This window comes from Excalfactoria chinensis, chromosome 3 (genome assembly GCF_039878825.1).
Source record: "Excalfactoria chinensis isolate bCotChi1 chromosome 3, bCotChi1.hap2, whole genome shotgun sequence".
Taxonomy (NCBI): domain Eukaryota; kingdom Metazoa; phylum Chordata; class Aves; order Galliformes; family Phasianidae; genus Excalfactoria; species Excalfactoria chinensis.
In genome coordinates, this window is record NC_092827.1 from 29,671,087 (window position 1) to 29,690,613 (window position 19,527).

The 19,527-nt window shown below is 36.0% G+C and overlaps 1 protein-coding gene across 2 annotated transcripts in view; it reads right to left on the bottom strand.

Moving 5' to 3' along the window:
* PHIP (pleckstrin homology domain interacting protein) overlaps positions 1-19,527 on the bottom strand; it is a 103,075-nt gene that overhangs the window by 13,796 nt on the left and 69,752 nt on the right. For both annotated transcript variants that reach the window (XM_072331402.1, XM_072331401.1), the window contains exons 21-32: positions 16,308-16,448; positions 15,575-15,651; positions 14,681-14,912; positions 12,313-12,432; positions 9,607-9,714; positions 9,076-9,200; positions 8,800-8,882; positions 6,533-6,644; positions 6,271-6,332; positions 4,673-4,828; positions 2,621-2,741; positions 639-764 (exon numbers count right to left, since the gene is read on the bottom strand). In XM_072331402.1, the coding sequence (XP_072187503.1) occupies positions 639-764; positions 2,621-2,741; positions 4,673-4,828; positions 6,271-6,332; positions 6,533-6,644; positions 8,800-8,882; positions 9,076-9,200; positions 9,607-9,714; positions 12,313-12,432; positions 14,681-14,912; positions 15,575-15,651; positions 16,308-16,448 (1,463 nt within the window). The remainder of the gene's footprint in view (positions 1-638; positions 765-2,620; positions 2,742-4,672; positions 4,829-6,270; positions 6,333-6,532; positions 6,645-8,799; positions 8,883-9,075; positions 9,201-9,606; positions 9,715-12,312; positions 12,433-14,680; positions 14,913-15,574; positions 15,652-16,307; positions 16,449-19,527) is intronic.

Consider the following 19,527-nt stretch of genomic DNA (forward strand, 5'->3'; position numbering starts at 1 on the left):
TAAGTATATTTCACTATTTCTGCCAGTGTCAGAAATCGAAGGCACTGCAAACCTCAGAGATTTATGAGTGGCTACAGAAGTCTTAGATTTTTCAAGTCACTCATATAATTCTAATGTTTTTAAAAGAACATACTAAGATCTTGTTCATCTAATGAAGCATCTTGCCATTTCAACCATGTAAAAGCAGATGCATTCGCAGCCTACAAGCAAATCAGGACAGCGGGTATAATAAGCTCTAGCAAACTTTAGATCACAGACAGTCACGAAAAAGATTTGAGACTGTATCTACCGACTCCCATTTTTATTGCGTACATCAACCATCACTTTCAGGCACTTTCAGCTGTAAAGATTTTAGAATTAAATTCCCAGTTACACTAAGAAAGGCACTAATACAATAAAATATATCCATCATTCCACAGATACTCAGACCCATGTTTATTATGTAGTAAAAAGTCTCCAGTCAGTGTATTATAAAACTTCATCTTGTTTTGCAACCTAATGTACAACAGAACTTTCTTTTTTTCTGCCCTAGCAGCAGACAACAGGCTTATTAAAGCTACAGAACCACCTCCTCGTACCCTATATTCCAAAGAGCTAAGTACCTTGGTAAGAGACAAGAGATGCATTAAGAAACTCACTTTATGAAGTGTAGCAGAAGATCTGTGACAAATTTGGCAGACTTGACAATAGGACTTCCAGGCTCATTAAATGTGCGTGTGTTATGTTCTATGTATCGGACCTCCCACATCAATGAAGAAAGTCGCCTGCGTAAGAAAGAGCAGGAGTCAAGACCGTGGAAAAATAACAGTATAAAACAGGCTACATTTCTAACAATGTATTATAAAAGAGGAGAAAAAGCCTCATGTTCTTCTTCGAATGTATTATCCTCTGCATCTTTCGATGCACAAAAATCAAAAAAACACATACACTCAGGCACATTGTTCTGCAGGACATCATACAGACAGCCTGCACTCCCCAGAAAGAATCAGCTGTAATGCTTTAGCTATTACCAATCTTTTATGATATAAATAACCCAGCATGTATCACTTCTTAAGTCACAGTTGAGAGTTACCAAAACTGTAATGATGAAAATGTACTAAAAGTACACATCTTATTCTAATAGGTGGCAATGATCAGAATTCCTCACATAGATCTGATTTAATGATCTGACTAAGGAATAGTCACAATATTGTGACAAACAGCGTATAATCAAAGCAAAATAAGTGCTGTGCATGTCTGTGCGTTACAGGAACACACTGGCATTCCAAGACCCTTGTTTCAGAAGAGGAATAATGCCCCATGGGCAGGCCTCATGAAAAGCTAGAGGACATCACAAGCAATCTGAACTGCCATTCCTGCACACGTTAAAGGAAAATAATTCACTGTAATACACAAGGCAATACCCATTAGCTAACCAAGCCCAGGCAATCCTATGAACTAGTAAAAACCAATGTACCAAAGAACCTATGCCAATGACCAAAAATAACTATTGCTTTTGACAAAAGGAAACAAACCCAAGTGAAAACTCCTTGCCACTGCTGATGATGCAGCAGTACATTAGAAAAGCCAAACCTAGATTATCACACAGTTAACACGGAATCAGATGTATGTGCATTATGGCATTATAACATATAAAAACTAAGCATACTTCAAAAACTAAAAACATGATTTCTGTTTAGAGTACAATCTCCAGTCAGTACATGTGAAGTGCTAGGAACTAAATGAAATTTGGCCCAAATCAACATGCTGTAGAATCATAGAAATGTTTGAGTTGAAAGGGACCCTTAAAGATCAGCTGGTCCAGCTCTCCTCTGCAATGAACAGAGACACCTACAGCCACACCAGGGTGCTCAAAGCCCTGTCCAGCCTGACTCTGGATGTCTTCAGGGATGGAGCATCCACCACCTCCCTGGGCAACCTGTTTCAGAGCCTCACCACTCTTCCTGTAAAAAAGCTTTTTCCTTATATGCCATCTAAATCTCCTCTCCTTTTAGCTCAGAACCATTGCCCCTTGCCCTGTTTGGATGAAGTCAACAAAAGCATTAGAGGGAGATGCAACTGCAAGCCATAAATTTTCCAAGACAAAAAAGGAAAAAGAATTATTTTAAAGGAAACTCCTCCTTAATGGGTGATATTTTTACTGCAAATAAAAAACACCGATTGCAATCACAGTTACGGTAAAAAGTCAAAATCACATAAAAAAGCTTAAAAGTTACTTTTGTTACTGTCCAACCATTTAGAATTTCAGGGCCAATAATTTAAGAATCTACGTTCCATTTCATGTCTCAAAGTGATGATGCAAGATTTAAAATCAAACAAACAGAGCTGCATTATAAAGCAAACGCTTTAGAGATGTCTAAGGTTTCTCCCACTAAAAAAAAAATATCAGAAGGAAACTTAAGTTACTTTGCAATTTGAATCTCACGTGACATAAAGAATTTACACCACATAATTGTGACATGCATTTTGGTCAAGAGATGTTCAATCCCTTTAGGATAGAAGATTAGACAAACAGAAAAGCACACCTGTGCACATTTCCAAGGTGGGTATAACAAGACTAAGAGCTACCAAAACCACTGTCAGCAGGATTTCACAGCAGTAACTGAGACTTGGTTCTAACCTGTAAAATCTGCTTTCCAGCCTTTGTTTAATGGTACTCAGGTCTGTGGGATATGCCACAACAGTGCAGTACATTGGGTAAGCTTGAAGATCCACAGGAGCCACAAAAGCAGATGCAATATCTACACAAAAATCAAAAGAAATCCAAGTTATGTACCATAAAAACAATCAAGAGTTCCAAGAATTTTAAAGTTTCCTCCTGCAACATATGCTATTTATTCATGTTTGAAACACATGGCACTTACCCAAAAACAACAGTAATAACCATGCTAGACGCTCTGAACAATTTGTAGGATTTTACATATAAAAGTATTTGCTGGCATGTATGACTCCAGCACAAGTGCTGCATTGCCTACCCATCCCATTATGCATGAAGCACCATGCTCTTCAGAGACACAGCAAGTGAATGCAAAATATACACATTTGAAAAGTAAATTTAAGCATATGGATTACACACATAAGAAGATATGCAATCCAGTATTATTATTTACAAGACACACTCATTCCATTTAGTTTTATATTGCCATTCTCTCATCTTCAAACAAAACATCTCATTAAATTCTCACCATAAAAGTCATAGTAGTATTTTGATCTCATTAAGATACATGGAAAAGCCATTCTCCATATAAAATAGAAGTACAGCCCCCCTGTCTTGACCAAATAGCAAAGAAGCTATTTCATACTGATCCACCATAAAGTCAGAGACCACCGGGCAGTTTAAGTCTATGCACCTGGCACAAATTTTGTTTGCTTTTTTTCTTCCCCCCCCTATACTTAGAAGCATCATGTCTGCTTAGACATCATCCTAACTTTTCAAACCTCAAAGGAAAATAAAAGAGAAAAGCAAAGAACACCTTCAAAGCAACTCTCCAATGTTTTTTAAAAACAGAAACTCTCTCCTTCAAAAGGCTGTTAAGTTTCTCTTATAAACATTCAAGCAACAGTTACTTAGGACCAGTATGCACAGCATATGCTACAGTTGAGTCCCAAACTAAGTAGTCTGCCTTAACAAAGATGCAAAATGTGAAACTATTACTCTTATATACATACGTAACACAGAGAAAACAATCAAAACGACTTCTCCTTAACATTTTTAAAATGTAATTCTGTAATTTGGATTAGTGCATTGCATGTAAATTTTGGAAGCAAAAGGAAGCTTCTTATAACATCAAATGAGTTGTAATGTAGCATACTTGAGAGTCAGAAGCATTTCAAAAGTTAATGGTTTTCTAGGACTTTTGAACATAATTCAAAATCAGAAATCTTTGGCAACTTACATATGTGTAAATTATGACCACTGTTACACAAAGACCAGAGACAGCTGACTTATCACAGAATACACAGACATTTGTGATTCAGCCTGTATGATGTATCCCCAGCTTACATGTCCATCATATAAATGTTGTAGTGACGTGTTTAGCGTTCTAACAATTACCTTTTCAAAAGCTGCCTTCTACTTCTAAAGCGTAATTGTTCTACATCCAAATAGCAAGTGGCTTTTCATAAGTTAATCAATTACTTTATCCTCAATATTTGCTTTACAGAACTTCTGGTTTTTTTCAGACACAGCTAAGGCGATGTGGGGGAGAAAAGTGGAGTTAAAACAAGGCTAACAAAGGAGAACCCTGGACACAGGTATCCACTCGTTCTTTAAGCATGAGGGGTTTTTTCCTATCTATCTGTAGCACCGTTAAGGCTGGCACTCCTAACCCTAGTAAGTAATTTGAGTAGCTAACATCAAAAATCAAGTACTTGTTATTACCTGCGTGGTATATATACCCAACCCTGCTCGTATGTGTCAAGTTACCAAAAATATAATATTAATTACTTTTTACAATTAGGAGAATGTTCAAGTCTTTGTACATACTCACTGTATGAAAGTTTAAAATGTGCAATGATAAAGTTCTGTTCCATTTAATCAAATAGAAAGTGCATCACTGTTACTATTATTTTGCAACATTAGCAGTTACTGATTTTTGTAATTTCAGAAGTATACATGAACTGTAAACTGTATAACATACAAAAAGTGCTTTCTATAATATTCCAGACTTACCTAGAGTCATGAGTTGGTTTATGCCTGCAATAATTCTGTCACACTCCTGGTCTCGCGTCCTGGAGCCCCACTCTCCATCCAGAGGTTTATAGAGCAGTGTTCTGCGCTCTTCATCTGTTAAAGGAACGCTAGTCCCCAGTTCTTCTGGAAATACAGCTAGAATGTAACACAGAAATTCAATGAAATATTCATCTTTGTACCTAATGATGCATATGTATCTACTCAATTGAGAAAAATTAATTCAAAATATAGACCATCACTAATCAAGACAAACACATTGTTTTTGTATTAAAAATGTTTTGAGCAAATCATTCATTATTCTTTTTATTGCTGTATTTTAAATTTAAATCTTTATGATCCAATTTGGTGCACAGATCCTCCATTACACTGGATTTACTGCCTTCCAAACAGCTAACTGCAGAATTTGTTTTACAACTAATTAGGGTAAACTTTTATCATAATTAAAGTTTACGTTTGTTTCTTAAAACCCCAAATTCTTGGTAATGAAGCCAAGATTCGAAGTGGATGACCTTCAGACATAGCTTAAGGTAATGGTATCAGTGTTGGACTCTGAAACAGTCTCCACAGAGGAATTCAACCATGGAGGGATTCAACACTGTCAATTTTCTCAAGTCAAATAGTAAAGGAGGACTTCTAAGCAAGCAAAATGAGGTGCCATCAGTCTGGCATTCTTAATGACCTACTAAATTGAACAACTCATAATGTAACAGGTAGTTGTTCAGAGAACGATGCACACTGCTCTTCTTTTTTTTAAAAGGAAGTTATAGCACAAGACAGCATTTGTGGATGCAGTGTGGATACAAATTCAGATTCAGTCATCTGCTTACTGTAGGTATTTACTCTAGTCATGTTATCAGTCTAGATTGTGACTTATTTATAAGAATTACCAATTAAAAGAAGACACAAAATGAATTAAAAACTAGAAATGAAACATGTACAACTTGAAAGAATGAAGAATTATGTCTGGTTACGTGTGGGTGATAAAATTAGAAAATAAAATTTCCCACAAAATGGAAGGAACAAGTGCTCATTTTACTTTGCTTTTTAACCAGACTTTAATAAAATCATCAAAACATTTGAGTAAAGAAGTACAATGTTGTGTACATGGCCTGGGAACAGTGCCCCTACTGTACTGCCTGTTCTGTTGTATGTTTATCTACCACAAGTTCTGGATCAAACAGGCAGCAAAACATACTATTATTAAATGCTCCCACTGGTGCATGTTGAGATACCTGCAAGCATGCCAAGAGTTCTGAGAATAGGCAGCTTAGAGCTGACATGGCGCACAGACTCTCTGCAAACCTCTCCAAATGCATAACAAGTTCACTGCAATGGTACACTGCCTACTAAGAGTTTTTGTAATATTCCTGGCTATTTATTTGTTTAAGCCTGTTTTTTTTCCTAAGGGAAAAGTGTCAGTTCATTTATCTTGGTCCATATTTAGTTTGATAATTACCAATGTTCTTTAAATGCAATGGTTTGTGGGCTACCCCGCCACTCCTTAGAAGGTGAAATTATACATTTTTTACTTTTTTATATACACTCTTAAAGCATATTCAATTAATAATGTACCATACCATTAGTTGGTATCAGCTCCATGTCCCAAGGACTCATCTTCTCAGTATCTCCATTATCCCAGCTTAAAAAATAACCACATTTAAATTACTAATATTGCTTAAACTAATTAAATGTTTGTAACATAACTTACTTAGATTTAACAGACTATTGTAATAAACTGGTACAGTGAGATGCATGACTGAATTTAATGAGAGGAAGTTGCTCAGTCAATACGTCAAATGAAATATTTAATTATAACAGACTGAAGATAAGTTTGCTAACCAGACATTGTAGCACTGAAATAAGCTGTCGGGATAGTCGGGCTGAAGAGGTTCTTGGCTTTCAATTGTTCCAAACCACCAGGCATCATCTATTACTGATCTGAAGCGGTCACCTGAGTAAGAACACAAAATAATTTCATCAATACAGGGTACATTTCCCCTCTGAAGAAAATCAGTTCACAGATACCTTCAGCTTGTTCTTGAATAGAGAAATCCCTTTAAAAGCCTGCAGCATCAACAAATACAAATCACATTATTTAAAGAAACAAATGAAAAAAACAACCACAATGAAACTCTTAGATTAGTTGTGAAGGTTGCCTTTAAATCAAAATGAAGCAGTTAAGAACGGGCATAAATAAAAACAATCAATGGCTTGAAAATATAATTCGATGACCCTTATATGTGAACGTATTTCTTAATTTCATACAGAACTAGGACATTGCAATGCTGCGCCTTCAAGACTAAAATCTACTTGCATTAAATGCCACATGCTATCTTAAAATAACTATGCACTGACACATCTGTACAGGGAATACTTGTACATGCTGCTGAGCTCACTCTCCTTGGTTTCTGAAGTGTTTTTCAGCTACGTGTATAAACAATTTCCAACTGCAACTCAGAGGCTCATTTCCTTTATTCTGCAGGCAATCTGCCTGATAGAAGAACTTAATTTATTAAAGATTCCTCAAAAGGTTTGCAGAGTCATTTATGATGACTTGAAATGGTTCACTATCGCAATGCAATCTTAGAGCTAAGCAAAAAGGTCAGAAGCATTATTTAAATGCAAGGAACACACGTCATCATAATTTTTAACATTTTCCATAAAACATGCCACAGAATTTAGAAACAATTTTAGTGAAGCATTTACCTCACTCAATCCAAGAACAAAGATCATTTAAATTATCTGAGATTCCAAGAACTGTATACTCCTGTTTTCAAGAGATTTGAAGACTACGCACACCACTTTCTAGCCTTCTGCAATGCTTTTGTCCCCCTCCGAGAAACTCAAACAGAGGAAAAAGCCCACAACCTTCTGCTCAAACACTTGCTGTGGTTGTCTGAACTATTAACGACTACAGATATTCTCAAGATGTTTTGCTCTCTTTGCTGCACTTTTTCTTTTTTAATAGACTGCAAGTATATATAACAAGAACAAAACTTCCATTCAGTGCTAAGTGTACTGGAAGTAACAGAGCAAACTAATTCATACCAGTAAAATCTGAAATGCAACTTCCAAAATGAAAAGAAGGGTTGATGCTGTATTCTACACAACAGAGTAGCCTGAAGAGCTCTTACAGAACAGTCTCCCTACATGGGATTCCGCAGCGATCAGTTTTAGAGACATGAGTAGGTATGATTGTGAGCACTTTCATGGTGCTGAGCATTAAGCAGTTCAAAAACACATAAGGGGATATATACCAGCTGTCTCTTTGCATTTTTTCAAGAGCCGCAGCACTTCTGTGAACAGAATGCTAAGGTAAGAAGAGCAAATAACTGAAAATGCCCACAGACAGATCCCTTTGACCATTATTTTGCCCTCTGTGTGATCTCATCTGTGGGATACATGGAAGCTACCTATGTAGACATTAGATCAAAAATTCTTATTAAAAGGAGGGATTTAATATAATTTTCCCAAACTGAATGTCACCAGACAATGTCAGCTTGGTGGAACTATAAAATACATGCTAAACTTATAGTGGCTGCTATCTATGAGATATGTATGTCTACCTGTCTTAGATGAATAGCAAATGCTCAAGGAATCCTATCAGAATTTGTTTTAGTTCAAATATTAGTATTCTAGTCCAACCAGAAGACAATGAGATGCAATAAATACATAACTGAGTAGAAAGAAAAACTTATCACTTCTCAACCTTTATAGGTGTGTTCTCTTAAAGACTGATACACTGAAACCACAGCAATCCTCAGTATTAAAAACTATAAATAACATATATAAAGCAAATATTCTTCCTTTTCACCACCACCACAAAAAAATCCCATACATAACTACTACCTCTGCTTTAGTGTTTCATGTAGTCTCACAAAAGGAGACTATTCTAACACTATTCTTACCACCCAGAAGAGGAACTGAACAATGAACCAAGGTTCATCTAAACACAGTTGTTAAGAGTTATGAACTCGTATTAACCAGTTTGAATCATATCAATCAGATATACCACCATGTTGTATATATATATATACATACATACATATATATATATATATATATATATATCAATCAAAAAGACCCAGAAACTCCACACAACTCACCTATATTCCATCGTCTATGTTTTGCATCATCAAATTGCTGCCTCAGAACTAGGAAGTCAATGACATCTGGCATGTCATGGTACCTAAATACAACAGAACACACAACTAATAAGTAATAAAAAACACAAAGTGAGGCACTTATGTAATAATTCAACCTTTTGACTTCAAACCTTCAAAAACTACAGTTCTAGTCACTAATTTTCAAAACAATCCAGAATTAAAGGGGGAGGGTGGGGGGGAAAGGCTCCAATTTGAATATAACAGTGCTTTTCTTACTTCATGGTGAACGATCCTCCAGTTAGTTTACCCGTATCAGGGTCAAGAAAAGCTAGTTTAAGACAGCAGAGAGTAGGCAATCCTACTTCATATTTAATCCCAACTATTTTCATTAACTCTTGCTCCTGGAATAAACAAAATGCTATATTAGTTATCTTTAAGTTCACTGGTCATACAACTTTCTGAAACATGACAGTATGAGTGTACCAAAATTAGCAGATTTCTGCCAGCACACGTCAAATAATCGAGTATTTAATTCCGTATTGTAACTTGTTTGAAATATATTTTGCTATGTGATATAAGTGAAGTAAAAATAAAATCAGACTAACTGATATTTGCTCAAATAATTCAAGGAAGAAGTACAGTTTAAGGTATTATTTAATTTGGCTTTTAGGTAAAATTTTCCCCCTTACATATATCTTAAGATCTCAATACTAGGAATGTCTGTATCAAGTATCTTCCTTGAGCTAGTTTCCAAAATTCCTTTTTATATTAAGATACCTTAAAAAAAAAAAAAAAAAGAAATCATACCCGTAATTCCATTTTATGCCATGGTTGTTTTTTGGGATTAATACTATATATTTTGTTCTTCTTAGCCATTACAACATATGCTTCATGACCTTGTCGGAAATAGTAGACCTAAAAGTGAAAGGAGACAGTTATCTGACTAAGATTTTAAGCAATCAGAATGTTAGTGCACTGCTGTCGTACAATGTACGCGCTCTCTCTTTTATCAACAACTTCTCTGCTTCTTGTTTTTCCTGCATAAGTCACAAGTTCTTATAGAAATTTAGAAGACAGACAAAGCAGGTATCATAAAAACTCTTCTGCTTAGACAAAAAAAAAGTAGGAAATGATGTACAGTATGAGGAAAGCATCCTAAACTACATGTTAAACTAGAACAACATCAACAGCAAAGCCCAAACTGTCCACTTATCACGCTATAGCACAATTCCATTACAGTAAGAAATCCCACTAATCCACTTGCTTATTCAACACAGAAAGACAGCCCTAAGATGACAATCAGGCATCACTAAATGGAGTATATAGTTAACTGCACCTTTTCTGAACAAGAACTACACTGACTATTCTATTGGGAAGATCTTCACATCCATACCACCAAATAAACAGACTAACAAAGACAAGAACAAAACCAGATATTTTAAGCACTTGAAACAAACTATTTCAAGTATTTTCCACTACAAACTTCCACAACTCAGAATTTAGTTTTAATAGAAACTGGATGAACATTTCTTGTTATAAGCCCCTGCTGTAACCAAGCGGTTAAAAAAAAAAAAAAAAAAAAAGTCATTGTGGAATGTAGTAGGATGAAGGAACAACAGTTTAAATGTGAAGGCCTAACACAACAAACAAAGCAGAGGAAACGGCCCACAGTAAAACTACCAGTTATTTTTCACATGCTTCACAAAACAGTTGTATCACAAAACACTATAGAGAGCATCTGTTAAGCTTCTACCTCCACTGCTCCACTGTTACTGAGTTTTCTTAATGTCCTATGACTTTTTTTTTTCCCTTTGACATAGAGAAGGACTTCAGCTTCACATCACAAATGTTTCATACCTTTACATTTCAGGGTACTTGACATGAGCAATATCCTCAAAGAATGTAACTGGCAAGAGAAGGTAGAACTGTTTCTTGCTACACATTCACACTTAGAGACATAGGCTACAACTAATTCCTTCCACAGTTACTGTTTCTATTAAGCCTCTACACAAATACAATAAATGTAGTTAATAAAAATGGATTTATTATTTATTTATTTTAAATTGCTCTGAGCTCTGCTCCAACAACAATTTAGGAAGTTATCTGCGGAAAAAAGACTTTGTGCCCTTTCCCAGGGAATAATATTTTTAATCTTAATCAATTACTGCTTTTGGATGTTGTGTTAGTGCCCAGTCACAAATGTTCTTTATCACGTGAAGAGCAAATACTGCAGAGATATGCACTGTATTTGGGTAATCACACAAGCTGAACTACAGTCCCATTTCTGTCATATGGTTCCCACTGTTCCTCCAGACACATGACAGGACTTTAAATGGCAGTATGCAAAAAGGAAACAGGGATGGTACATGCTATTCTTATGCACTGAATATAACTAAATACAGCACTACTGTTGTTTCTTGTTTGCACAGCTTTAAGAAAACAAATCTATAACTCCTTTCTTTCCAAATCTTATAAAACATATCAACCAGCCCACCAAAACATTCACAAACTGGAAGATCAGTTTTTTTATCACGTTTCTCTAATTAAATCTGTCTTTTGTCTCTGTGGACCTTGAGAGCTACTTTCTAGTGAGAAGAAAGTAATCACCATCCTAAAACAAATCTGGGAAAAGAAAGTATCAGAGAGAGAATTTCAGACTGAGCAATTCCATTACAAACATTCTCTCTATTGACGCAACTACTCCTGCTTTCTAGGCACAGGATAGGAAATTCCCTGTTCACTGGATCACAGTTTTTTCAGCAAAAGAATGTAGCCTGCTTACATATTACTGGTATACAGCGCTATTCTGCAGGTACCAGACCAAACACAGGAGTTTACTTTACTTAACTGGTATGATATGTCTTCTGGTAACATGGTAATGATGAATCCCTGGCTACTTCACTGTATCCAGAAGGTACCTGGCACCAAATGTATTTGTTTGAATTCAATCTTTTGAAAGGTACTGTCTCCAAAACATGTTTGCTAGACTGTCTAAGTACCTAAGCACTTTCTCTATCTGAAATACTGACTTGAACTGCTACTCTTTTCAGACTCATATCATTACTACATAGTTACGCTGCAAACTGGATTCAGTAAAAGCACAAGTAAAAATTTGCATGTGCAACCACTGGTTCAGCTTTTAAGTTGGTACCCATGAACAGCTGCAGCTCAGAAACAAAAGTTCTATAAATGTGTCATAAAGGAAAGCCACACTCTGAATGTAGTAGAAACAGCAATGTTATTGCAACAGCATGGAATAAAAAGGTCACGACAAAGCAACACCATGTGCAAAACATTTTAAGTATGGAAAAGCCTTTCAGAAGCTAAAGCAAATTTTAACCTAATCAAAGAATGTTTTGAAGAAAATCCAAAATATTCCAATAATAAATGGTATTAAAACAGTGGAGGGAAAAAAAAAAAGAAAAGAAAAGAAAAGAAAAAAAAGCTGATTATCTTTTAAAAAGGCAGAAACAAGCTGAAAGAAAAAAGAATGCAGGGGAAAAGCTACAATACCTCATCCCCCATCTGTGGTACAAATGGGCACCGACGAGGAACAGTGTCTGTAATCCATGCTGAAGGCAGCCATTCCTCCAGTGTCAAACCATTTTCTGCCAGAACTCCTACAGCCAGCCTCTAAAGAAAATGCACACGCAAGATTAGCATAAGTAAAATAACATTTAGGGCAGCCTTGTGTTTTGGGAAGTGCTTCATTAAAAAGTGACTGCCAATTCTCTAATATATTTAATGTAAAAAGGAACACAGTGACAATGTGAAGATAAACCCAACTTAGCCAAAACCAAAAGTATTAACAATTTGAAGATTTGTTTAAATAACCATCTTTTGTAATAATAATTGAATTTATTAAAAATGAAGTCTCATGCCAACTTAAATATGCCATTCTCTTGAACCAATTAGATAAAATGCTTACAACAAAAACTGTTAATTCAAAAGCTGCATGTGTCTTGACTTTTAGCTCTTTTTCTATTAAGAACCTATGACTACAAATTCCTATTTAGCAACAAGGTTCAATGAACAGTTTCTACACTTATCCTTCTCATTGTTAAAGCCATGTTAAAACCACCATCCTTCAAAAAGATGACATCCAGGAAACAGATAACTCATAAGGACTGGAAATCATTCTTGGTCAGGCCTGATCTGAATAGTGAGATGCTGGGTCTTAAGCTGAAAAACCATACTCAGGTTTTGTTCTTGAGGAGGTAGGAAGAGAATGGGGAAAACTTTTTTGAGTTTCATGTCTGCTACTGGATGTCTCTGTGTAACAAAATAAGTAAGAAAATCTTCCATATTGTTTGTTAAACTACTGACCAGTTTATAAAAGGTTTTATGTCAGATGTCCCCAAACTTCCTTCCTGAGAGAAGTCGGTCTGTTAGTCTGCCCTAACATAGAAAAACACTCTTTGATCTTCCTATGTACTCCTTCATTCTTGTATTAATTTTTACACAGACTGATGTTGGAGGGGGATTAGAAATGAAAGCACCATTCAAGATCTTGGCAGCCAGTGCATCAATAGAAAAAACATTCTTCTATAATTTTGTGCCTAGATACAAAGATAATTAGTACTTCTTTCCTCTTTCTTTCCAGTGGAAAGATCCAAGTTTGATTCCGATTCAGAAAACAGAAAGAACTTTTACCAGTAAGACTATGAGCTTTCTGTCCAGCAAGGCAGTAGAATGTCTAGCACAAAATATTCAAAGGCTTATCAGTCAGGAATAATGGGTATACTTAACCCTATCTAGACTCAGGATTGAAGAGATCATTTTCTGATGTTCCTGAAGGTCTTTAAATATGAAATATTTAAGTCTGACATTTCTTGAATCAAAGACCTCTGTCATAGCAATAACTGAGACCAAAATAGATGCAAGTCCTCCTAAGACACTCAGTTCAGTTTTAACCCAAGTGGAAATGCTAGGTTGTTACCTGATTCCATATGTTAAAATAAAAGGCTAAACTAGGGCTTTAACCTATAAAAAAATATATTGCATACAATAAACTAAAACCTGTTTGATTTAAGAGTAAGACTGCCACCTAACATTCTTTATGACTTTACTGAAGGTTCATTAATGATAATATGCTAACATGCATGTTGGCTGTTTCATCAGTCTACCATCTAATTGGAGGCAAAATGATGAAACAGTGATCTTGAGAACTAGTCAGGACTCCTGATCTTATAAAATAAGCCAAAATATGGTTATTTCATCACTTAAATGATATAGTTGCTTCCGTAGGTATTACAAAAATAGAAGCTTTGCACTTATGAAAGCAGATAAATCACTACTGGTCTTCATAAAGAAAGAACAATTTTTTCTGATCAAACCAAACAAAAAGCAAATGTTTCATCAAAAATATGAAAATAACATAAATCACTGAAAGTCTTCATGTGCTGACCTAAAACAGGAGCTACAAAAAAGCAAACAAAACCCTAACAGGCATTAACAAAATCCTGGTCAACTGAAGTTCTACTTGACAGAAGCATAACTGAAATATAGTTCAAATATCATACACTGTGGAATTGATAGAAAATGACATGATTGTGCAGACCTAAAAAGAAATTGCAATTAAATGTTGAGACTGTCAGTACAAATGAAAAAAAATACAGGCACATGTAACATCAATACACCTCTCTAAATGAAATTTACGGTTCAAGACAACACAGTGTTAAAGCCATTAAGTGTTCCTTCAGTGAAATGCTAAATATTTAGAAAGCACGTAATTACAACAATCTATTGACTTACATGACTCAGTACTCCTCAATTATTACTGGTATAAAACATGTTTTTAAATTAACATTACTGAATCAGTCATAGAATTCTGTTAGGATGCTTAGAATGATCACTTATTAATACACAAAATGTGTCTAACCTTCTGTTTTCTCTCTTTGGGTTTTCTCTTCTTTGGTGATGTTGATGGTCCATCTTTCTCCTCACTCCCTTTCTTCCTTTCCTTTTTAATTTGCTTCTTCTGTTTTTCAGGTTCTTCCTCATCTTCTGAACTACTTTCTGCTTTTTTTGTTTTAAGTTTAGGAATTTTCTTTGGTGGCTGCAGATTGATTCCTGCATCTGCTGTCCAGTCAGAATAATCACTAGAGTAGTCACTGCATGTGATATATCAAAGAAATAAAGAAATTTAAAAAAAAAAAAAAAAAAAAAAAAGAAAACTACAATATTTTAGTAGTTTAAAAACGGTGCCTAAAAACATATATTCTAACTTCAGTTTAAATGGTGGTAAAACAAAAGCTTTGAAATCATTCACTCTTGTAATAATCATCTTTTAGTATCACTAGAATAAACCCAACTTGGTCAGTTCAGATGATATATTTTAAATTCCAAATATTATTCTCATGTCTTCTGGCTTTGAAGAGCTTTGCGCTAAAGTTAACAACAAAAAGTCATGCTCAAGAAGCAGCAATGGCTCAAAACAACCGCAGTCTTTGCTTTAATTTCAAGCTACGGAGCAGCAGACATGGTCACAAAACTCAGACTGTTAGTCATAGGAAACTGCAATTACGTGCCTGAAGCATGTGCACCTGCAAAGAACCTTCCCAAAAACCAGGAAATACTTCTACCGATAGCAAACAAGGGTGAAACAGTTCCTGGTTTTTAAGTTAATCAATCATACATATGAAAAAAAAAATCCTGAAAATTTTATGTTCTCTGTCATCTTCTAAATGTACATTTTTGATATCGCTGGTTGTTTGAAGTAAAGATAAGATTAATTAAATTGGTATGTAGAACATTGAGGTGTACTGTCACTTACCTAGAACTGCCATCACTGTGCCATGCTCTTTCATCATCTTCTGATGTTCCACCACTGGCAACAACTACTTCCCCTTCCTATCAAAGGGCAGAGAGGAGTGGAGATGGACAATGACAGGAAAAAAAAAAAACAACAAAGTATTTTCTTTGGAATTCACACTTCTTTAGATGAATGGAAATGAAGTGTTTTTGCAGAGATGCATAGAACACAGCAATATTTTTCAACACACAGGCAAGTCCCTGGTGTTTCTCAATCCCCATTTCAAAAGGCTAGTTTTCTTCTAAAGAAAATTATTTCCAGAACTTTTTAATGTAGTGCTTCCCTATTTTTTCTTATTTTTTAATTGCTATCAAAGAAAATCAGGACAAATTATAAACACCCATTTCTCCACTGTAGCTACTTTACAGAAGCACAGGCTGCAAGGGACCTCTAGAGGTCATCTTGTCCAGACTGCCCGCAGGTGAAAATACTAATAGGCTACACAGGCCACGCTTTTAGGTTCGCTCATCTGGGAAAGATTTAATATTGCAAGCATTTATTTTGCAAAATGGTTTCGTTAAATCCCTTTTTGTCAATTTTTATGCAAAACTGAACACACATAAATGCACATGAAAACATGATTCAACATTGATTTTTAAAGAAATAAATGAAAACGCACAAAGAAAATACTTAGTAGAAGCTTAATTGGCTGAAGCAGGAGCTTAACAAACAGAAATGAAAACAAGGCTCTTACGTCTGAGGAACTGTGTCCATTTTCTAACTCTTCAGCAGGCCTTGCAGGTTCTTCTACCGCATACCTCGTACGGTAGTTGTGCTGGTTAGCTTGCTGTTTTCTTGAGTCACTACTGTCTAGTAAATGATCATGAGAATGGTTCTGCGAAGACATGAGAATCAAAACAGATTATTTTTGAGTATGCGTCTTATTAGTATACACAGTTTTATTTAACATTTGTATTATAGGAAGCAGCTTTTGCTGTAGGTAGATGATACAACATCAGAAATTTCAAAACACATCACAAGTATAAAACTAACGCTGTCTAGAGGAGAACATTCTCTTTGGAGAATTCAAGCATGTCTTTTTTTTCACCTAAAGCATCACATCTGTTAAAGACACTACACAATAACGCAACCCTTAGTAATAGTCATCTCTATATGCTATGTCAAGGCTTTTAAATGGTAAGGTGGTGCACGAAATGGTTCAATAAATGAAAGTCACTTGTAAAGAACAAGTTCTTACAAAGCTTAGACAATGTAATGCAAACAATTGCTTTCAACACTTGAAGTATGCAACCCTATATTGGTCTCCCATTCTTACATAGCATTTAAGTGCTTTCATCTTGATTTCAAGATTTCTGTTGTAATATTTTTCACATGTGTACTTGAACTTCAGGCCTGATCAGTCCCAATGAAACAGCTTCTGCACTCTTCCCTAGATGCAACAAAAGGTGGTATGCTCCCCCCGTGTTCCCTTTCTTCCCTAACAGAAACCTGATATCTATCAAGTGATGATATAGTTGAAAAACGTCAGCAGAACTGGAACAAACAGCAGAAAGGTATTAATATTATCCGAGCATTCTAGTAGAACATACTGCTTGTAGCTAGTCTTCTTAGACTCTTTTTCTTTTTGAACAATGGCATTTTGTTGTAATGTTATTCCATGAGGTTTGTATCACCTCACTTCCAAAACAGAAGTAATTGCTATTTTATGCTGCCCCCGTTTAAGACAAAGCTATGACATCAGCCCTCATGGAGATTCACAAAGCTACTCTGGTGTGGACCCCATCATCCCCAAGTTAAAATCTGCCCCCTTGTTGAGGCCCATACAGTATAGGTGTAAAAAGTTTTCAGCCCTAAAACATTTATATAGCATCCAGAAAGGGAACCAGTTCTGCAGTAATAGGGACAACCTCATCAGAAAACCTCAAACATTGTAAAGAAAGCACAGACAAAAAAAACAAGAGATGGAATAATAACTTCATCTCTGGAGGCTTTCAAGATGCATTTGCAGAGGGTGCTAGGTAATATCACATCTAGGCTCCCTTTTCCCATGAAACGCTGGACCTGATAATTTCTTGAGGTCCCTTTCAGACAGGGTTGTTCTGTGACTGTGATCTTTCTTGTCCCTATATGATGAAAGTTGGTTCATAAAGGTTAAATTTTCCTCACTAAAAACAACTTCCTGTTAAAAAACACAGTAAAACTTTGCTAAGCAGCTGTGATGTGCTTTTCCTTAGTCAAATGCAGAAGCTTGATAGCTAGAGCTTTTCTCTTATCCTCTATGTTGGAAGACGCATGTTTTTTTTGTCAGGAATGACAGCACCTGTCCACCTGGGTAGTCCAGAATGCTGTGTAATACCATTAAGGTTTCCACTGCAGCGCACAGGACCAACACACAGTACTCTGTGTTCTATTAAGTGTGTTTTGTTTATTCTGTCCAGTGAATTCAAGCTGGGAAAGCCACGAATGTCCCCCTCTTGAGAAGCTGACAGCACAGCTGCTTGAAGACACTTCTAGCAGGACTGCTTAACAATCAACATTTCAAGATTGCCCAGACTTTTGAAACCTACAGCATTCCTTCTGGACTCACTGGCAGCACATGCCAGATCTCTTTGAGCTGCCTTGTTGTTACCCAGACCAGCTCTAAGGCAGCCCTAAGACTAGCAGCTCAGTCCATCACACAGTACATTCTGCCCTCAGCCTTCTAGGGATGCTCACTTCTTGTCAGGCTCTCAGGATTGATTACTGACAGGTTACAAAAGCCACTGTTACAACAACTTGTTTCTGTTACTTTCATAGCAAACCCACTGGGAATCACTGCTTTTGTATATAGCCCATCCAGCTCTTAGCATCATGAAATATTTTATGAAGAACTAATGACAACAGAAATGAGACTGGCTAAGTCCAACGAAACAAATGAGTCAAGTACCCTCTGTAACAAGCGTTAATTTTGCAGAAACTATGGTAAAACTACACTAAATTTGCTTACTCATTTTCTCTATAGAACTAAAACTCCTAAAAATTCACACACCAACTTCTGTTCAGCAATAAGATTGGTTATTAGAAAATCAAAACAAGAATCTTAAAAAGCTGTTGCCCACGAGGAACAAGATCACAGAAAAGCTGAGGTTGGAAGGGACCTTTGGAGATCACCTCAGCGAACCGCCCTGCTCAAGCAGAGACCACAAAGGTACACAGCTTACACATCCCGCCAAAACATGCAATTTGACACCACTCCTATTCACCACAACATTGCCAAAACGTAATGAGGGGCTGTAGGCAATGCAGATCCTCATTTATTTGGTGGTAAGTTTAAAGTTAAAGTTTAAAGATAAAGTTTTCAGTGGAAAGAAAAGGCAGTAAAAGCTGTTTCTCTTTTTTTCTCCTCTTTTCTTTCTTTTTTTTCTTTTTTGGAAACGGAAACTATGACCATCCTCTTCAACAATGGCTGAGGGAACACAGCTGATAGGTCTTTTTTCAATAGATATTCCAAAGAAAAGAGTTTGAAATTGCACTCTCTAATGTGAAGTTTGAAAATAAAGCCAAGATTACATATGATTTGAGGTTCAATCATCACTCTCACTCTCTCTGTATACTTTGATGAACCGTCACACATGCTGACAAGTACCTTGTATCATATCCAGGGCTTTCATTCAGTATCAGAGCACATCTATTGATACGTTAGAAACTACAGCTTCTGTCAGAACAATTTTCCTGTGAGATACAAGTGATGGTATTTCTGCATTTGAAAGGGACAGATACATATCTGGACAGAGCTGAAGGACTTCTTTACACCTTTTCTGAACACCAACTGATACAGTGGAAACTCAGAGGCATCCTAGCAACTTCCAAATTAAAGTACTGTGTTCTACTGTTCTTAAGACCTTGACTCCAGAAGGAAGCAAAGCACTAATACACTTTTATACAGTTGCAGGAATCTTGATAAGCTATCATTG